This window comes from Nicotiana tabacum, chromosome 21 (genome assembly GCF_000715075.1).
Source record: "Nicotiana tabacum cultivar K326 chromosome 21, ASM71507v2, whole genome shotgun sequence".
Lineage (NCBI taxonomy): Eukaryota > Viridiplantae > Streptophyta > Magnoliopsida > Solanales > Solanaceae > Nicotiana > Nicotiana tabacum.
Genome location: NC_134100.1, coordinates 12,658,400 through 12,672,031, shown reverse-complemented (window position 1 = coordinate 12,672,031; position 13,632 = coordinate 12,658,400). Strand labels below are relative to the sequence as shown.

The 13,632-nt window shown below is 36.7% G+C and overlaps 2 protein-coding genes and 1 pseudogene across 3 annotated transcripts; 2 read left to right on the top strand and 1 right to left on the bottom strand.

The window, feature by feature from the left end:
- Positions 1-2,583: 2,583 nt before the first annotated feature.
- LOC107807252 (actin-7-like) lies at positions 2,584-4,557 on the top strand (annotated as a pseudogene).
- Positions 4,558-5,830: 1,273 nt separating this feature from the next.
- On the top strand, positions 5,831-13,118 carry LOC107807253 (mitochondrial phosphate carrier protein 1, mitochondrial). 2 transcript variants are annotated; one of them, XM_075241542.1, is made up of 7 exons: positions 5,831-6,135; positions 6,222-6,414; positions 7,203-7,552; positions 7,642-7,685; positions 8,117-8,331; positions 8,422-8,546; positions 10,771-13,118. In XM_075241542.1, exons 2-7 carry the CDS (start codon positions 6,400-6,402, stop codon positions 10,835-10,837), a joined length of 816 nt encoding a protein of 271 aa, XP_075097643.1. In that variant the 5' UTR covers positions 5,831-6,135; positions 6,222-6,399; the 3' UTR covers positions 10,838-13,118. The 2 variants fall into 2 exon arrangements, with proteins under 2 accessions (XP_075097643.1, XP_016487086.1); XM_016631600.2 differs by lacking the exon at positions 6,222-6,414.
- On the bottom strand, positions 12,148-13,130 carry LOC107807254 (chlorophyll a-b binding protein 7, chloroplastic). Its single transcript, XM_016631601.2, has one exon. The coding sequence runs from the start codon at positions 13,045-13,047 to the stop codon at positions 12,244-12,246; it is 804 nt and encodes a 267-aa protein (XP_016487087.1). The 5' UTR covers positions 13,048-13,130; the 3' UTR covers positions 12,148-12,243.
- Between the last annotated feature and the right edge of the window lie 502 nt (positions 13,131-13,632).

The following is a 13,632-nucleotide window of genomic DNA, read 5'->3' as shown; positions in this document are numbered from 1 at the left end:
AGATCAAAAAATATTAAATAAGAAAATAGGATACAATAAGCTCATAAACCTTTTAAGATTACAAAAGATATCAAATGTAAATAGCGGGCTTACATGCTTGATGTACTGTTCCGTAATGTAAGAGTAAAGAAGAAAGAGAAGGAACGACATTGACAGCTACGAGATCTATTATTATTGATTCCATAAGGATGATTACAAAGATCAGCAGACAAGATCTAAACCTTCTCTTGTTTTTCTTCAGAAACCCTCTCCTGTTCTTCTGTGTTTTTAGAGGAGGCAAAAAAAAAAAGCCCCCTTCTCTTGTCCTCTTACCTAGTATATATACAGTATGTATTCCCATTTATACAACGGTACTTAGCTAGAATACTCTAATCTGTCGATTGTACTTTAGGTCGTCCCCCGTGAATGCCTCGACAGGCGCTTCGCCATACAGGCTTTCTGATGGTTCGACCTCGGCCGTAGCCGAGATACTTGTCGTTATGGTGCCTTATGAATACCACCACGGCTTAGTCGACCCCTCGCCATTCCTTTTTGCGCCGATCCTCGTGTGGTCCGATTTCGACCCATACATATATGGCGTTATGGTGGTGTTATAGTGGGCGTATATTTCCCAATTTCAAAAGGGAAACGAAAGGCCCAAAAGGAAACAAAGAATTGGTCCAAGAACAATAATGATATGATTCAAAATATCCGTTTTATGTGCATTTACAGTTATCTACATGCGTCAATAGTATGTATATTTATAAAAAAAAAAAAACTATGTAAATCTATCTATATGGAGAATAGTTCATTCTGTGTAAATCCTAGATATATGCAAACGTTTTTTTTTTAATTTAAATTTTCGTTTACCAGAAAAAGTCTCTGTTTCTCTTAATTCGATTTCATCAAGATAAGCTTCAATTCTATTTGCTGATCGATCGAATTCGGTGTTTTCCTCAGTTCTGTGTTTGGTTTGTCTCTGTTTCTTTTTATTTATTTATTTTTTTAAATAATTATTTGGTATCCAATATCTACTCCCTCTCTTATCAAGGTATTTGTCTTTGTTTCATTTGTATTCAGTTGATTGGCTATGCGCCTGGGACTTGTTTGTTGCAGCAATTTTTTTTATTACTAATCCTGATTTTTTATTCAGTTTTTGCTAGGATGATTTCCTTTGGTTATGAACAAAATTTGTTTGAACATTTGTTGGTCGAACGAAATTATCTATACCTTGTTGATCATGAAAATTGTTTCCTTGTGCTTATTTGTGTTTAAATAGAGAAAAGTCATCGCAAAACAATGAGATATTCCAACTAAAACTGAAACAGTATCAAATGGCATCAGTAGAGTTTTCATATTCTTTAAGATTACTGTTGCTTTATGCCATTCATTTGGCTTTTCTTGATTTAGTTCTTTTATATGTTTGGTGTGTGACATTTGGTTCTATATAGAAGGTAAAAGTGAGCTAGTGCCAGAAACTATTTACATCTGGTAGCCGAAAAAGTGTAGAAAATTTGTATATAACATACAAAATGTATATATATACAAAAAAATACAAAAAGTTTATATATTTTTTTGGCTATTATTTTTACAGCGGCTATACAATGTCATTTTCTAGAACGCAAATTATTTTTCATATTACCTTCTCATTTTTGTTGGCCGCTTTTTATTTATTTATTTTTTTAAATGTTTTTTGGTTATATCAGAAACAACTTATTTGCCTTCACAAGTTAAGGGTAAGGTCCACGTACATACTACTCTTCCCAGAACCTACTTGTGGAATTACATTGAGTTTGTTGTTGTAAATTATTTTTCATATTATCTTCTCATTTCTGTTGCCGCTTTTTTTTTTCTTGAGCTGAATATCTATCGGGAACAGTCTCTTTACCTTCACAAGTTAGGGGTAAGGTCTGCGTACACATTATCTTCCCAGATTCTACTTGTGGAACTACAATGGGTTTGTTACTGTTGTTGTATTACCATACATAGCACTTTGCTTGTCTGCACCTCTTTGCTCTTCATGTTTTCTTAAGTTTAGTGATTCTTAAGCAACCATTCTTATGAATGTGAGTTTTCTTTAAATTCTCCTTATTCGTGTCGATAGTATTACTAGGTACTTTCGTATTAGATTTCTATGACTACCTGTTGTTTCTTTCAAGTTGGTCATCTTACTATGTTATTTATGCTGCTTATGCTTCCCTGAGTCGAGGGTCTATTGGAAACAACATCTCTATCTCAACAAGATAGGGGTAAGGATGCGTACACAATAACCTCCCCAAACCCCACTATGTGGGATTATATTGAATTTGTTATTGTTGTTGTAATTTTCTTCAGATTTAGAGTATATGTGCAGCTAACTGTATCATGGTGAAAAGTGCACTAGTATCATTTCGTTGTTGAATTACTATTACATGCTAATTTTCGGCATTTTGCTCTTCTTTTCATTGGCAGGAAGGAGAATTAGGATTTAGGAAAATCCATGTGTTGAGCTTTTAACATGAGTGAGATGCCTTCAAATTGCTTGAATCCCCTACTTGTTTTTTCTGATTTTAATCGATAAACGAGAGGTTCAAGTTAATAGCTGGTGATTGCTACTAGAAATATGAAAGATAAAGGAAGAAATTTCTCACAGACTGAGCTGATTTTGTGAACAATTTTCACTTTGACTCTGTAGTTGTACTAGTGATTTCTCACCTTAAATTATACTTGCAAAATATTATTTGAAGTACTTACAAGATGGCTGATCATGGGAACGATATCCAACCACTTGTCACTGACAACGGAAGTGTAACGAGCAAGGTTAGTTAGAAAAAATGCTTATAATTGTAGCTCGTATAGTGTTAACTACGTTAAGAGGTAGACCTATGTATAACATTGAGGGGTCACCAGACCTCGTAACTTCGGTTTGAAAATGGTTTATTTAAATAACTTGGTACCATAAACACTAAAAGTCTTTAGGGGCACTGGTTTTGCAGAATATGTTGCGTTAAAAAACTAGATACACCTCTAATTACATTGCTCCTAATGTGACCTACTAATGAATAATAACTGCGTCGTTTATTTCTTTAGGTTGGTTTTGCTGGAGATGATTCTCCTAGGGCTGTTTTTCCAAGTATAGTTGCTCGTCCTCGTCACAATGGCGTCATGGTTGGAATGGGACAAAAATTTGCCTATGTTGGTGAGGAAGCTCGGTATAAAAGAGGTTTTTGTTCTCTCAGATATCCAATTGAAGCATAAGAGACTGGGATGATATGGACCAAATCTGGCAACATACATTTTACAATGAGCTCGCTGTTGCTCCCGAGGAGCATCCCGTTCTTCTGACTGATGCACCATTTAAACCCAAGGCGAATCGAGAGAAAATGACTCAATTCATATTTGAATCATTCAATGTGCCAGCCATGTATGTTGCAATCCAGGCCATTCTTCCTCTGTTTGCTAGCGGTTATACAACTGGTAAGCAGCAGAAGAATACCAGCATATGCTAGTTTTTTACTGTTTTAATCGGTCATTAATTCGTTTGTTGTTCTTCGACAAGGTATTGTGCTTGATTCTGGTTCTACTGTGAGCCACGCTGTCCCTATTTATGAGGGACATGCGCTTCCTCATGCTATCTCGCGATTAGATCTTGGTGGCCGTGATCTTTCAGAATATCTTATGAAGATTCTCGAGGAGAGTGGCTACCGATTTACCTGTGCAGGTGCTTTGGAAATTGTTCGTCAATTAAAGGAGATGATTACATATGTTTTACTGGATTTTGAACATGAGATTGAGAAGGCAAAAGGATAGCTCATCATCTGCAAAAGGCTATGTGCTTCCTGATGAACAATTCTTCGCTCTTGGTTCCGAGGGGTCATGTTGCCCTGATGTCTTAGCTCATGGTTCTGAAAGGTTTCGGTGTCCTGAAGTCCTCTTTCGACCATCATTGGTTGGAAAGGACACGACAGGAATTCATGAAAAAATCTACAACTCAATCATGAGATGCGATGTTGATATTAGGAAAAATTTATTCACAAACATTGTGCTTAGTGGTGGCTCGACTATGTTTCCTGGCATAGCAGAATGTACGAGCAAGGAAATAGCTGCTCTTGCTCCGAGCAACACGAAGATCAAGGTGATTGCACCACCTGAGAGGAAGTACAACAGCTGGATAGGAGGATCAATTCTAGCTTCCCTCAGTACTTTCAAACAAGTTAGTTTCTCCTCGCCTTTTTATTTGACTGATCAATAAATCAAATCAATTACGTCTAAGTCTCAAATAATTGGTTTAGCACTAAGATCCATATGTTGCATATGCAGATGTGTTTAGCAAAAGGCGTGTATGATGAATATGGTCCCTCAATTATCCACAGATGGTGTTTCTAAGCTTGGTGAAGATGTTAATACTGGTTTTGTTATTAGTTTACAAGGCAAAGGTTTTTGTTCATACTTTTCTATTGTGGTTTGAAAATTCAACAGACAGAAGAAGCATTTTGTCCCACTTTGGCAAGAAAAAATAAGTGACAGTTGATTTCAGATCACAAGTTTCTTGGTTTTTTTAGAGAAACACAACATTATTAACAGCTTTTTGGATGGTCGTTATATATCGTTTCATAATGTATCATATCATATTGCATTATATTGTACTGTATCGTTTGATGAATATAATATTTGGATAAATATTATATCACATCATATTGCATTATATCATATCATATTGCATTACATAGAAAAAGTATGGTACAAGGTAGAATTATTATATAAAAAGATAGAGTAAATGATAAAATAGGATTAATTAATAATAATAAAGGGCAACATTAGAGAAAAAGATAATGTAACAACGCGATCACACTTGAATTATTTTTTGTTCTAATTACCATCTTAAACTTAACAGTTTGATAAACTTAAGTCTTAACCCTCTAGATGTTGACGTGACGAAGAGCGGAATGCACTTTTTTTTAGACCCGTGAGAGTAAAGAAAAATTAAAAAATCAATCTTTATTTTTCAATTTAATTGCCACATAGAACTACCAAAAATGATTCTTGAGCATACCAGTTTGTTCCTCTAATTCCTATGCGATGGTGAATAAAAGTGCACCTGTACCTTTCTTCTTTTTCATTCTCCATTTTAATAAAGAAAACGTAAGATTCTACTAGAATATATTCTCTCTCTTTTTCATATTTTTTAAAATAATTTTATCGTCCATTATTGAAAGTTTATCGACTTGATTAATCTAAATTTGCGTTCGATAAACTCACTAAGGGATGTAAAGTGCTCCATATCAAAAGGATGTCTCCTTAATTATTTCCGAGTACCGAATGGTGTTTAATTCTCAAAATTATGAATTTATTAAAAAGCATTTAATTCCCAAAATTCTAACTCGTAGGTTCATATTTTCTAGTATCTTTTTGTTCGTATAACTTAATGACCAGCATTAATCGTAGACTTAATCCACATACTTTAAACCCGTTTGGCTAAGTTGTCAAAAAATACTGATTTTGAAAAGTGTTTTTGCAAAATAGCAATTTATATTTTGCCAATTCATTTGAATAGTATTTTTTGCAAGCTCATTGTGTTTGGTCAATCTTTTCAAAAAGTACTTTTAAGTATCAAATTACGAATAATTTAAATATATCAAAATACATTATTCAATATAAATAAAAATCTACTTTTGGTCAATTTTTAGAAAAAATTGATTATTTAATGTATTTTACATTTTTCATTTGTCCCAAAAGAAAATGCCTAGACAGTACTCAATTAAGATTCTTTTTTAAAATAGCTTTTCTTAAAAATGTTCCAAGAGAAAAGTAAAACAGTTCTATAAATACAAAGATATTAAGAGCTAATAAAGGAACCATATACTACGACGTCGTTCTCACTGTTACCTTAAATCTTGCACAAAATCCTGTTGAAAGATCCATCACATACAGTAGAAAAATCGAAACTTTGGCTGCAAATATATGGGTTTAAGAAGAAAAAAACAAAGTGGGGGTTTTTCTGTAGAACCTCAAAACAGTTTATATTTAAATATGAGTAGCAGTAGTTTAATAGGAGGAAAAGTATGTGAAGAATTCACACCAGGGTATTATGGAATTTGTACAATTGGAGGTATGCTTAGTGCTGGCACTACTCATCTTGCTATCACCCCTCTTGATGTTCTCAAAGTTAATATGCAGGTAAAAAAAATTGTTGGGGTTTTACTTTTTTGTAAGAATCTTGGTCAAAATAAGTACTAGTAATGTTGTATTTATGATCGTAACAGGTAAAGTTGCTCCCATGTGACCGGGAGGTCATGGTTCGAGCCATGAAAACATCTCTTGCAGAAATGCAGGATAAGACTGTGTATAATAGAAGCTTGTGGTCCGGCTCTTCCCCGGACTCCACACATAGCGGGAGCTCAGTGCAACGGGCTGCCCTTTGTTGTATTTCTGATTTCTTTTATGCAACACACTAATGTAAATAATTAGTTAATACTGCTGAATGTAGAATTTTAGGTTGTCTAAACACCCTTAAAAAGTCAATTATTTGGCATAGGGATGATACTTGAATAGAGCGGAATGGATACAGAGGATTTATATAGCTGGAACCAACGAATTTGAAATTGATACTTAGTTGATTGATTGATTGTTATGCCCGTCAATCCCCTTTCGGTTGTTATAGTTGCTCTTTTTTGAGTTGTCTTTTTGCCATAATTTGGGTCAAAACTATATGTTGTGCTGCATTTCTGGTCTCTTATATGAAAAACGGTAAAATAAACAGTTTTTTAATGCTCGCACCTAAGTATGTAGCCTAGTTGTCAATGAAGTGAGGAGAACCATAAGGTTTTAGGTTCAAATCCGAGCGAAGGAAAAAAAACACTAGGTGATTTCTTCCCATCTGCCTAAGCTTTGATAGACAGAGTTACCGGTGCCCATGCTGGTAGGAGGTAGTAAGTATCTGGTAGACTAGTCGAGGTGAGGTGCGCCTAGGCTGACCCACCGTCATAAAAAGGAACAGTTAGTTAATGCTCGTGAATGTAGATTCTTAAATTGTATAACTACTCTTAGAAGGTGAATTATTTAGCATTTGAATGACACCTGAGTTGAGCGGAATGGGTACAGAGGATTTATATAGTCGACCCAAACTAATTCAAAATTGATGCATAGTTGATGGATTGACTGGTATACCCGTCAACCCCATTTCCGTTGGTATACTTGCTCTTTCATTATGATCTTTAGTATGAACTATTGTTTGTAACTTGTAGGTGCACCCTATCAAGTATAGTAGCATTTCCACGTGCTTTACGACTTTGTTGAGAGAACAAGGTCCATCGGCCTTTTGGCGAGGATGGACGGGGAAGTTTTTTGGCTATGGTGTTCAGGGTGCTTGTAGATTTGGTCTGTATGAATATTTTAAGAAAGTTTACTCAAATTTACGGGTGGATCAGAACAAGAGTTTGGTATTTTTCGTCAGCAGCGCATCAGCTGAAGTAATTGCTAATGTGGCTCTCTGCCCATTTGAGGCCATTAAAGTTCGCGTGCAAGCTCAGCCTCATTTCGCCAAAGGCCTCACTGACGGATTCCCGAGAATATATGCATCAGAAGGCATCCATGGGTACAAACCTAACCATGGACTTCTTTTCCCCTTTTGATGTAATATTTTTTCGTACTGACAGTCACTACAATTTGACTTTCTAATTTCAGGTTATACAGAGGGCTTATTCCTCTACTGGGTCGTAATCTACCATGTACCTCTCAGTCTTTGAAACTCTATTCGCAAATTTTTATATGTATATCCAATGAAATTGTGTACACATAGATAACCAATATGCAGCATGTGATACCAATCACACCCCACAGGACTTATGTCACCTGTCTGAAGTTGAAATCTAGCTGAAATGCATAGCAAAGCTATACTAGATCATTTTTTGGAATAGATGTTAAAGTTTAAAGTAGAAAATTGGCTTTACCATATGTCATGTCTAATCTTGGTCTAATTTAGCAGTGATAAAAGAAATTGATGACTATTAGCTGTATTGGTTTAGGGGTATGACCAATACAATTAAAGTTGGTTATACTGTTTCTTTCCCCTTGATAAGGATATAATGTTGGTTATTCATTTTTACTTCATCAAAGAAATTGTTGGTTATTCATTTTATTCTGGTTATTTTGTCTGCAGTCTCAATAGTTATGTTCTCAACCTTTGAGCATACAGTGAATTTTCTTTATCGAAATATAATCCAGAAAAGGAAGGAACAGTGTTCAAGAGCTCAGCAGCTTGGCGTAACTTGTTTAGCTGGATATGCCGCTGGATCTATTGGTAGTATTATTTCGAACCCTGCTGACAACATCGTGGCTTCTCTTAACAACAAGAAGGCCAGTAGCGTAAAGCTGGTAAAATCTCTTAATGTTTTCCCACACCCAAAAATAAATAAATGCTTCTCATGCTTGCTGCATTTCTAATTTACCCTTTTTACCTTTCAGGCTGTGAAGAAAATTGGGTTTCTTAATTTGTTTACGAGAAGTCTTCCGATTAGGATAATGCTAGTTGGACCAGTGGTGACCTTGCAGTGGTTGTTCTATGACACCATTAAAATATTCAGTGGACTGTAAGTGCTATTTCCATACTCAATAGCTAAATGGTACAAGAGATAGTTCAACTCCCCGTTCACTTTCCTAACTTTGTGTGTTCTGCATGAACATATGCCACGCGATTTCTTGTTATATTAGCATGCATCTGCCCAATTGAAGGCCATGAGAGTTATTACTTACGTATAACTATTATTAATGTGTACTTCTTATCTTGCTTCTCATGAATTAAATATATTATGTGATTTTTGACCAATTATAAGGTGTAGAAGACCCACTGAAACTCGAGAAGTGATGGCAATAGCTCTCTCTTTGCACACTCAAGCACGTAAAATCTTCATTCATGTTGAACTTTATCCAAATAAAGTAGAACATAAGAAACAAGAAACAGGAAAAAGGCACAAAAATTTGTAGAACTAAAGTTTGTCATGTTCAGAAGACCCTTATACCTCCAGGATGTGGTTTTGTATGTTGCTTACTTAGTGGGCCATCAACACAGCAGAAAGCAGCCTGGCTGAGGTGCACTGGCTGCCTAGATATTCTAAAAGAGGGCAATAGTCAAATCACTGTCCAAGTCTGGCCTAGTGGTCAATGAAGTGGGTAAGAACCATGAGGTCTCAGGTTCAAACCCAGTCGGAGGCAAAAACACTAGGTGATTTCTTCCACCTGCTCTAGCCTTGGTGGACAGAGTTTCCTAATAACTGTTGCTGGTGGGAGGTGGCAGGTATCTTGGGAATTAGTCGAGGTGCGGGCAAGCTGGCCGGGGGGCACCACGGTTTTCAAAAAAAATAAAAAATTACACAGGAGTAGTAGCCAAGTACACTGTCCAAGACTGGTTTTAGCCCAACTTGCTTGGACTTGAGGTGTAGTAGTTGTCGTTGCACACGAGTAGTCAAGGTTAGTATCCCGTCACTTTTGGGGTCAACTGTAACTAATAACTGTTGATTTCTTCCACTGTTGATTTCTTCCACTGTTGTTCAAACCCAGTCGGAGGCAAAAACACTAGGTGATTTCTTCCACCTGCTCTAGCCTTGGTGGACAGAGTTTCCTAATAACTGTTGCTGGTGGGAGGTGGCAGGTATCTTGGGAATTAGTCGAGGTGCGGGCAAGCTGGCCGGGGGGCACCACGGTTTTCAAAAAAAATAAAAAATTACACAGGAGTAGTAGCCAAGTACACTGTCCAAGACTGGTTTTAGCCCAACTTGCTTGGACTTGAGGTGTAGTAGTTGTCGTTGCACACGAGTAGTCAAGGTTAGTATCCCGTCACTTTTGGGGTCAACTGTAACTAATAACTGTTGATTTCTTCCACTGTTGATTTTATTTTAAACAATGTCCAAAGGCTTGTGGCCTTTGAGCTCTGGCTTGCTCAAATTTCCTTACTCAGCCTTTGACCTAGGTTCAATCCCTACTTCACCAACTCTTTCTATATTTTTTAGTTTCTATATGCTACCATTTTAGTTTAGTATCCAGCTTATTTTTCGGTTGAACATAAACCTGTTGACATGTTTATGTTAGAAAAAGTTGGTGGTGTCCCCATCGCTTTAAAATCCTGGGTCCATCTCTTCTCTTGGTATTGTGTTTATGCATGTTGAGTTAGTTAGTTGTCCCATATGGGTTATGTATCATGTAAGGGCCTTCAATGTGGTTTGTAAATGTTTTGTGCTACTCCATTCATTGCTTTAAGGTATTGAGTTGGATTATCATATTTTCTCACATGGTATCAAAGCCACCTTTTGGCAAGCAGGCAAGCTGATTCTCACGCTCAATGTTCCGTATTAAAGTTGACTTGTAACCCCAAATCAGGTAACATTGCTTGAATTAGATGGTTTTCCCACATGGGTTGTGTAAGAGCTTTCAAAAGGGTTTATAAAGGTTTTGAGCTACTCTGCCTGTTGCCTTATGGTTTTGGTTTGCATGCTCGGGTTCTCTCAAAAAATCAAAGCAGACATTCACTTTAGCATTGAAAAAGTACATAATCTTGGTTGACTCTCATTATGAGAAAATCTATTTGGATATTTGTTTCGCTTGTTCTTCTGAATTTGCCTCACCATCGTTCTCTGCGTTTTTGTAATGGGTAAGGGTCTGCCAATTTTTTTGAGTAATATTGTTTTAGCTATGATCATTATGTGTCCATTTGGATGATTGATTAACAATGATTGTCCTTGAATGAATAGAACAAAATATTTGTTTTGCGTTTCATGTTACACAAATTCTTGGCTTGACGTTTTACATGTATATGTGTAGGCCAACCAGTGGACATGTCAGCAAAGATATAGAGGAAGATAAAATGGCTGAAAGTCATTCAAGATGAAAGCTGCTTGGTTAACTGATTTGGTAAATAAGATGAACGAGCAATCCTCCAACTGTTTTTGGGAAATGCTTGAGCATTTACCAGCAATTAAATCGACATACACTAACCCATTTTTACCAGCAATTTGCTTTATTGCTAGCTGGTCGGCTGGTCCTAGAGTATGAGACAGACTATTTTGAGCTACCTCAAGAAGGTGAACCATTTCTTTTTGCTAGACGTTCGCTCTTTCATGCGCTAAATTGTACAGTTTGCAGAAGTTGTCTTTGTTGCCCGGATAATTACTCAATAAAGGATTAAGAGATTCCACCAGCTATAATTTTGTTCTGGCTGTTAGGTTTGTGAACTGCTCTGATACCATCAAAAACATTATTTACTGTTTTTGAGATTACGTTACAGCCTTTGACAAAGTCTGCATACACACTATCCTCCCCATACCTCACTTGTGGATTACACTGGGTATATTGTTGCATCTGACAAATAGTGATTTCCCAATCTCTCATGTTTGAACCACAATTTTGATAAATGGCAGCTCCTATAAAGGGAAGCATGCCGAACTCTCGTCTGATTTGTTTGATTTCCAAGAACACACTATGCTCAAGTGACCACCTTATAGTCTATTTAGTTATTTAAAGTTTCAAGTCATTTTGTGATGATTGTATACTTACAACAACAACAACATACCCAGTGTAATCTCACATAGTGGGGTTTAGGGAGGGTAATGTGTACGTAGACCTTACCCCTGCCTCGTGGAGATAGAGAGGCTATTTCCAATAGACCCTCAGCTTAGTAAAACATAAGTACAACAGTAATAAAAAGAAAACGGCCAGAAACGAAGATTGTATACTTGAAGGTACAAAAATGCATGGTCTCACTTCTCCAAGTTAGAAATTGGAACATTTTGACACATTCTTCCAAGAGGCTTTAGGAGGAAATGATTTATGACCGGTTACAATTTGAATAAAATATCCTATTAATATCTCTTTTATATTTTATTTGCTGATTTTGTGTTATTTTTTCCTGATCTTTTGTGAAAAAGAGTCATGCAACTAAGATAACGTTTGTAATGGACCACAACCAAATCTTCCATATTTCAGCTCTTTTTGGTCTGCTAAAATATGAACCAAAATTGACACAACTACTATATCAGTGATGATGATAATATTGTTGGGCAGTTGTTTCTTTAAACCTTAATTTGGGGAAAGGATGAGGCAAGAACATAGTTGTATGTAAGAAGTGTTCCCTATGTACCCCATTGTTAACTTGTACTTAATTTATGGATAGCACAGAAAATGTAACTGAGAACTAACCAATTGAACAAAATTCTTATATAATCTCCAGTAATTTACATCAGTTTCACAAGGACATCAGACAATCTGATACTAAAAGAGACTCTTCTTTTAAGAACTTTACTTTCCGGGGACAAAGTTTGTGGCATAGGCCCAGGCGTTGTTGTTAACGGGGTCAGCAAGGTGATCAACAAGGTTATCTAATGGACCTTTTCCAGTGACAATAGCTTGAACGAAGAATCCGAACATGGAGAACATAGCAAGCCTACCGTTTTTAATCTCCTTTACCTTGAGCTCAGCAAAAGCCTCTGGGTCATCAGCAAGACCTAATGGGTCAAAGCTACCACCGGGGTAGAGTGGGTCGGTAACCTCACCAAGAGGTCCACCAGCAACACGGTAACCCTCAATAGCTCCCATCAACACAACTTGGCAAGCCCAAATGGCCAAGATGCTTTGTGCATGGACCAAACTTGGGTTGCCCAAGTAGTCAAGTCCACCCTCGCTGAAAATTTGAGATCCAGCCTTGAACCAGACAGCTTCACCGAACTTGACACCATTACGAGCCAAGAGTTCGGGGAAGACACAACCGAGAGCTCCAAGCATAGCCCATCTACAGTGAATCACCTCTAGCTCACGGTTCTTAGCAAAAGTTTCTGGATCAGCTGAAAGTCCAGCAGTGTCCCACCCATAATCACCAGGGAACTCACCAGTCAAGTAACTTGGTGCTTCACCAGAGAATGGGCCCAAGTACTTGACACGATCAGGACCATACCATGGGCTACCAGAAGAGACTGGCTTCGCCTTGGTAACAGTCTTTCTCATTATAGCTTTTCCATTTCCAGTGATCTCAGAGGAAGATGGTGAGAGTTTCACTGCATTTCCAGCAAAAGAAGGGGAAGAGAGAGCCATTGTAGAGGCAGTCATTGTTGTAGAAGTAAAATGAAAAAACTCTTGAATGAAGCTATACTACACAAAGAATACTTGATTTTTGGCTTGAGTTTCATGGTCTTGCACCAAATGTATTTAAATGACTCCAAAACACTTAAGTCATTATCTTAGAATATCATTATCTGTTTTCTCATTGGAAGATAACAATTTGTTTAACGTTTGCATTCTTGTCCATTTGTCAAAGTTCAACAACATGAGTAGATATATTTAGATACATTATTATGTCTAGAAAATCTAACTCAATGTTGATTTCCTCTCGTAAAGCAATACAGAGTTGCCACGTGTGATAGTGGATTATTGCAAAATCCAGTTGACCAAGAGCATAAGAGTAAGTCATGGCCATGCAATAGTTCACACACACCTGTTTTTTCTGGCCTATCAAATATTAGTGGTGTATATACCTCTTCTTCACAATGAGACAAATAATATATATTAAAAAAGAATAATTTTCTAGCAATTATTTCAATGACTAAAATTTATTACAATTTCTTATGTCATTCTTAAATATTCGGATGAATAATTCTCTTAATGCCAATTAGAAAAACAGGAGAATAAGAAACT

Coding starts and splice junctions, on each gene's coding strand:
- LOC107807254 (XM_016631601.2), bottom strand. CDS start 13,047: ATGACTGCCTCTACAATGGCTCTCTCTTCCCCTTCTTTTGCTGGAAAT.
- LOC107807253 (XM_016631600.2), top strand. CDS start 5,920: ATGGGTTTAAGAAGAAAAAAACAAAGTGGGGGTTTTTCTGTAGAACCT. Junction 6,136..7,202: donor TTCTCAAAGTTAATATGCAG/GTAAAAAAAATT, acceptor TGTAACTTGTAG/GTGCACCCTATCAAGTATAG. Junction 7,686..8,116: donor ACTGGGTCGTAATCTACCAT/GTACCTCTCAGT, acceptor TTTTGTCTGCAG/TCTCAATAGTTATGTTCTCA.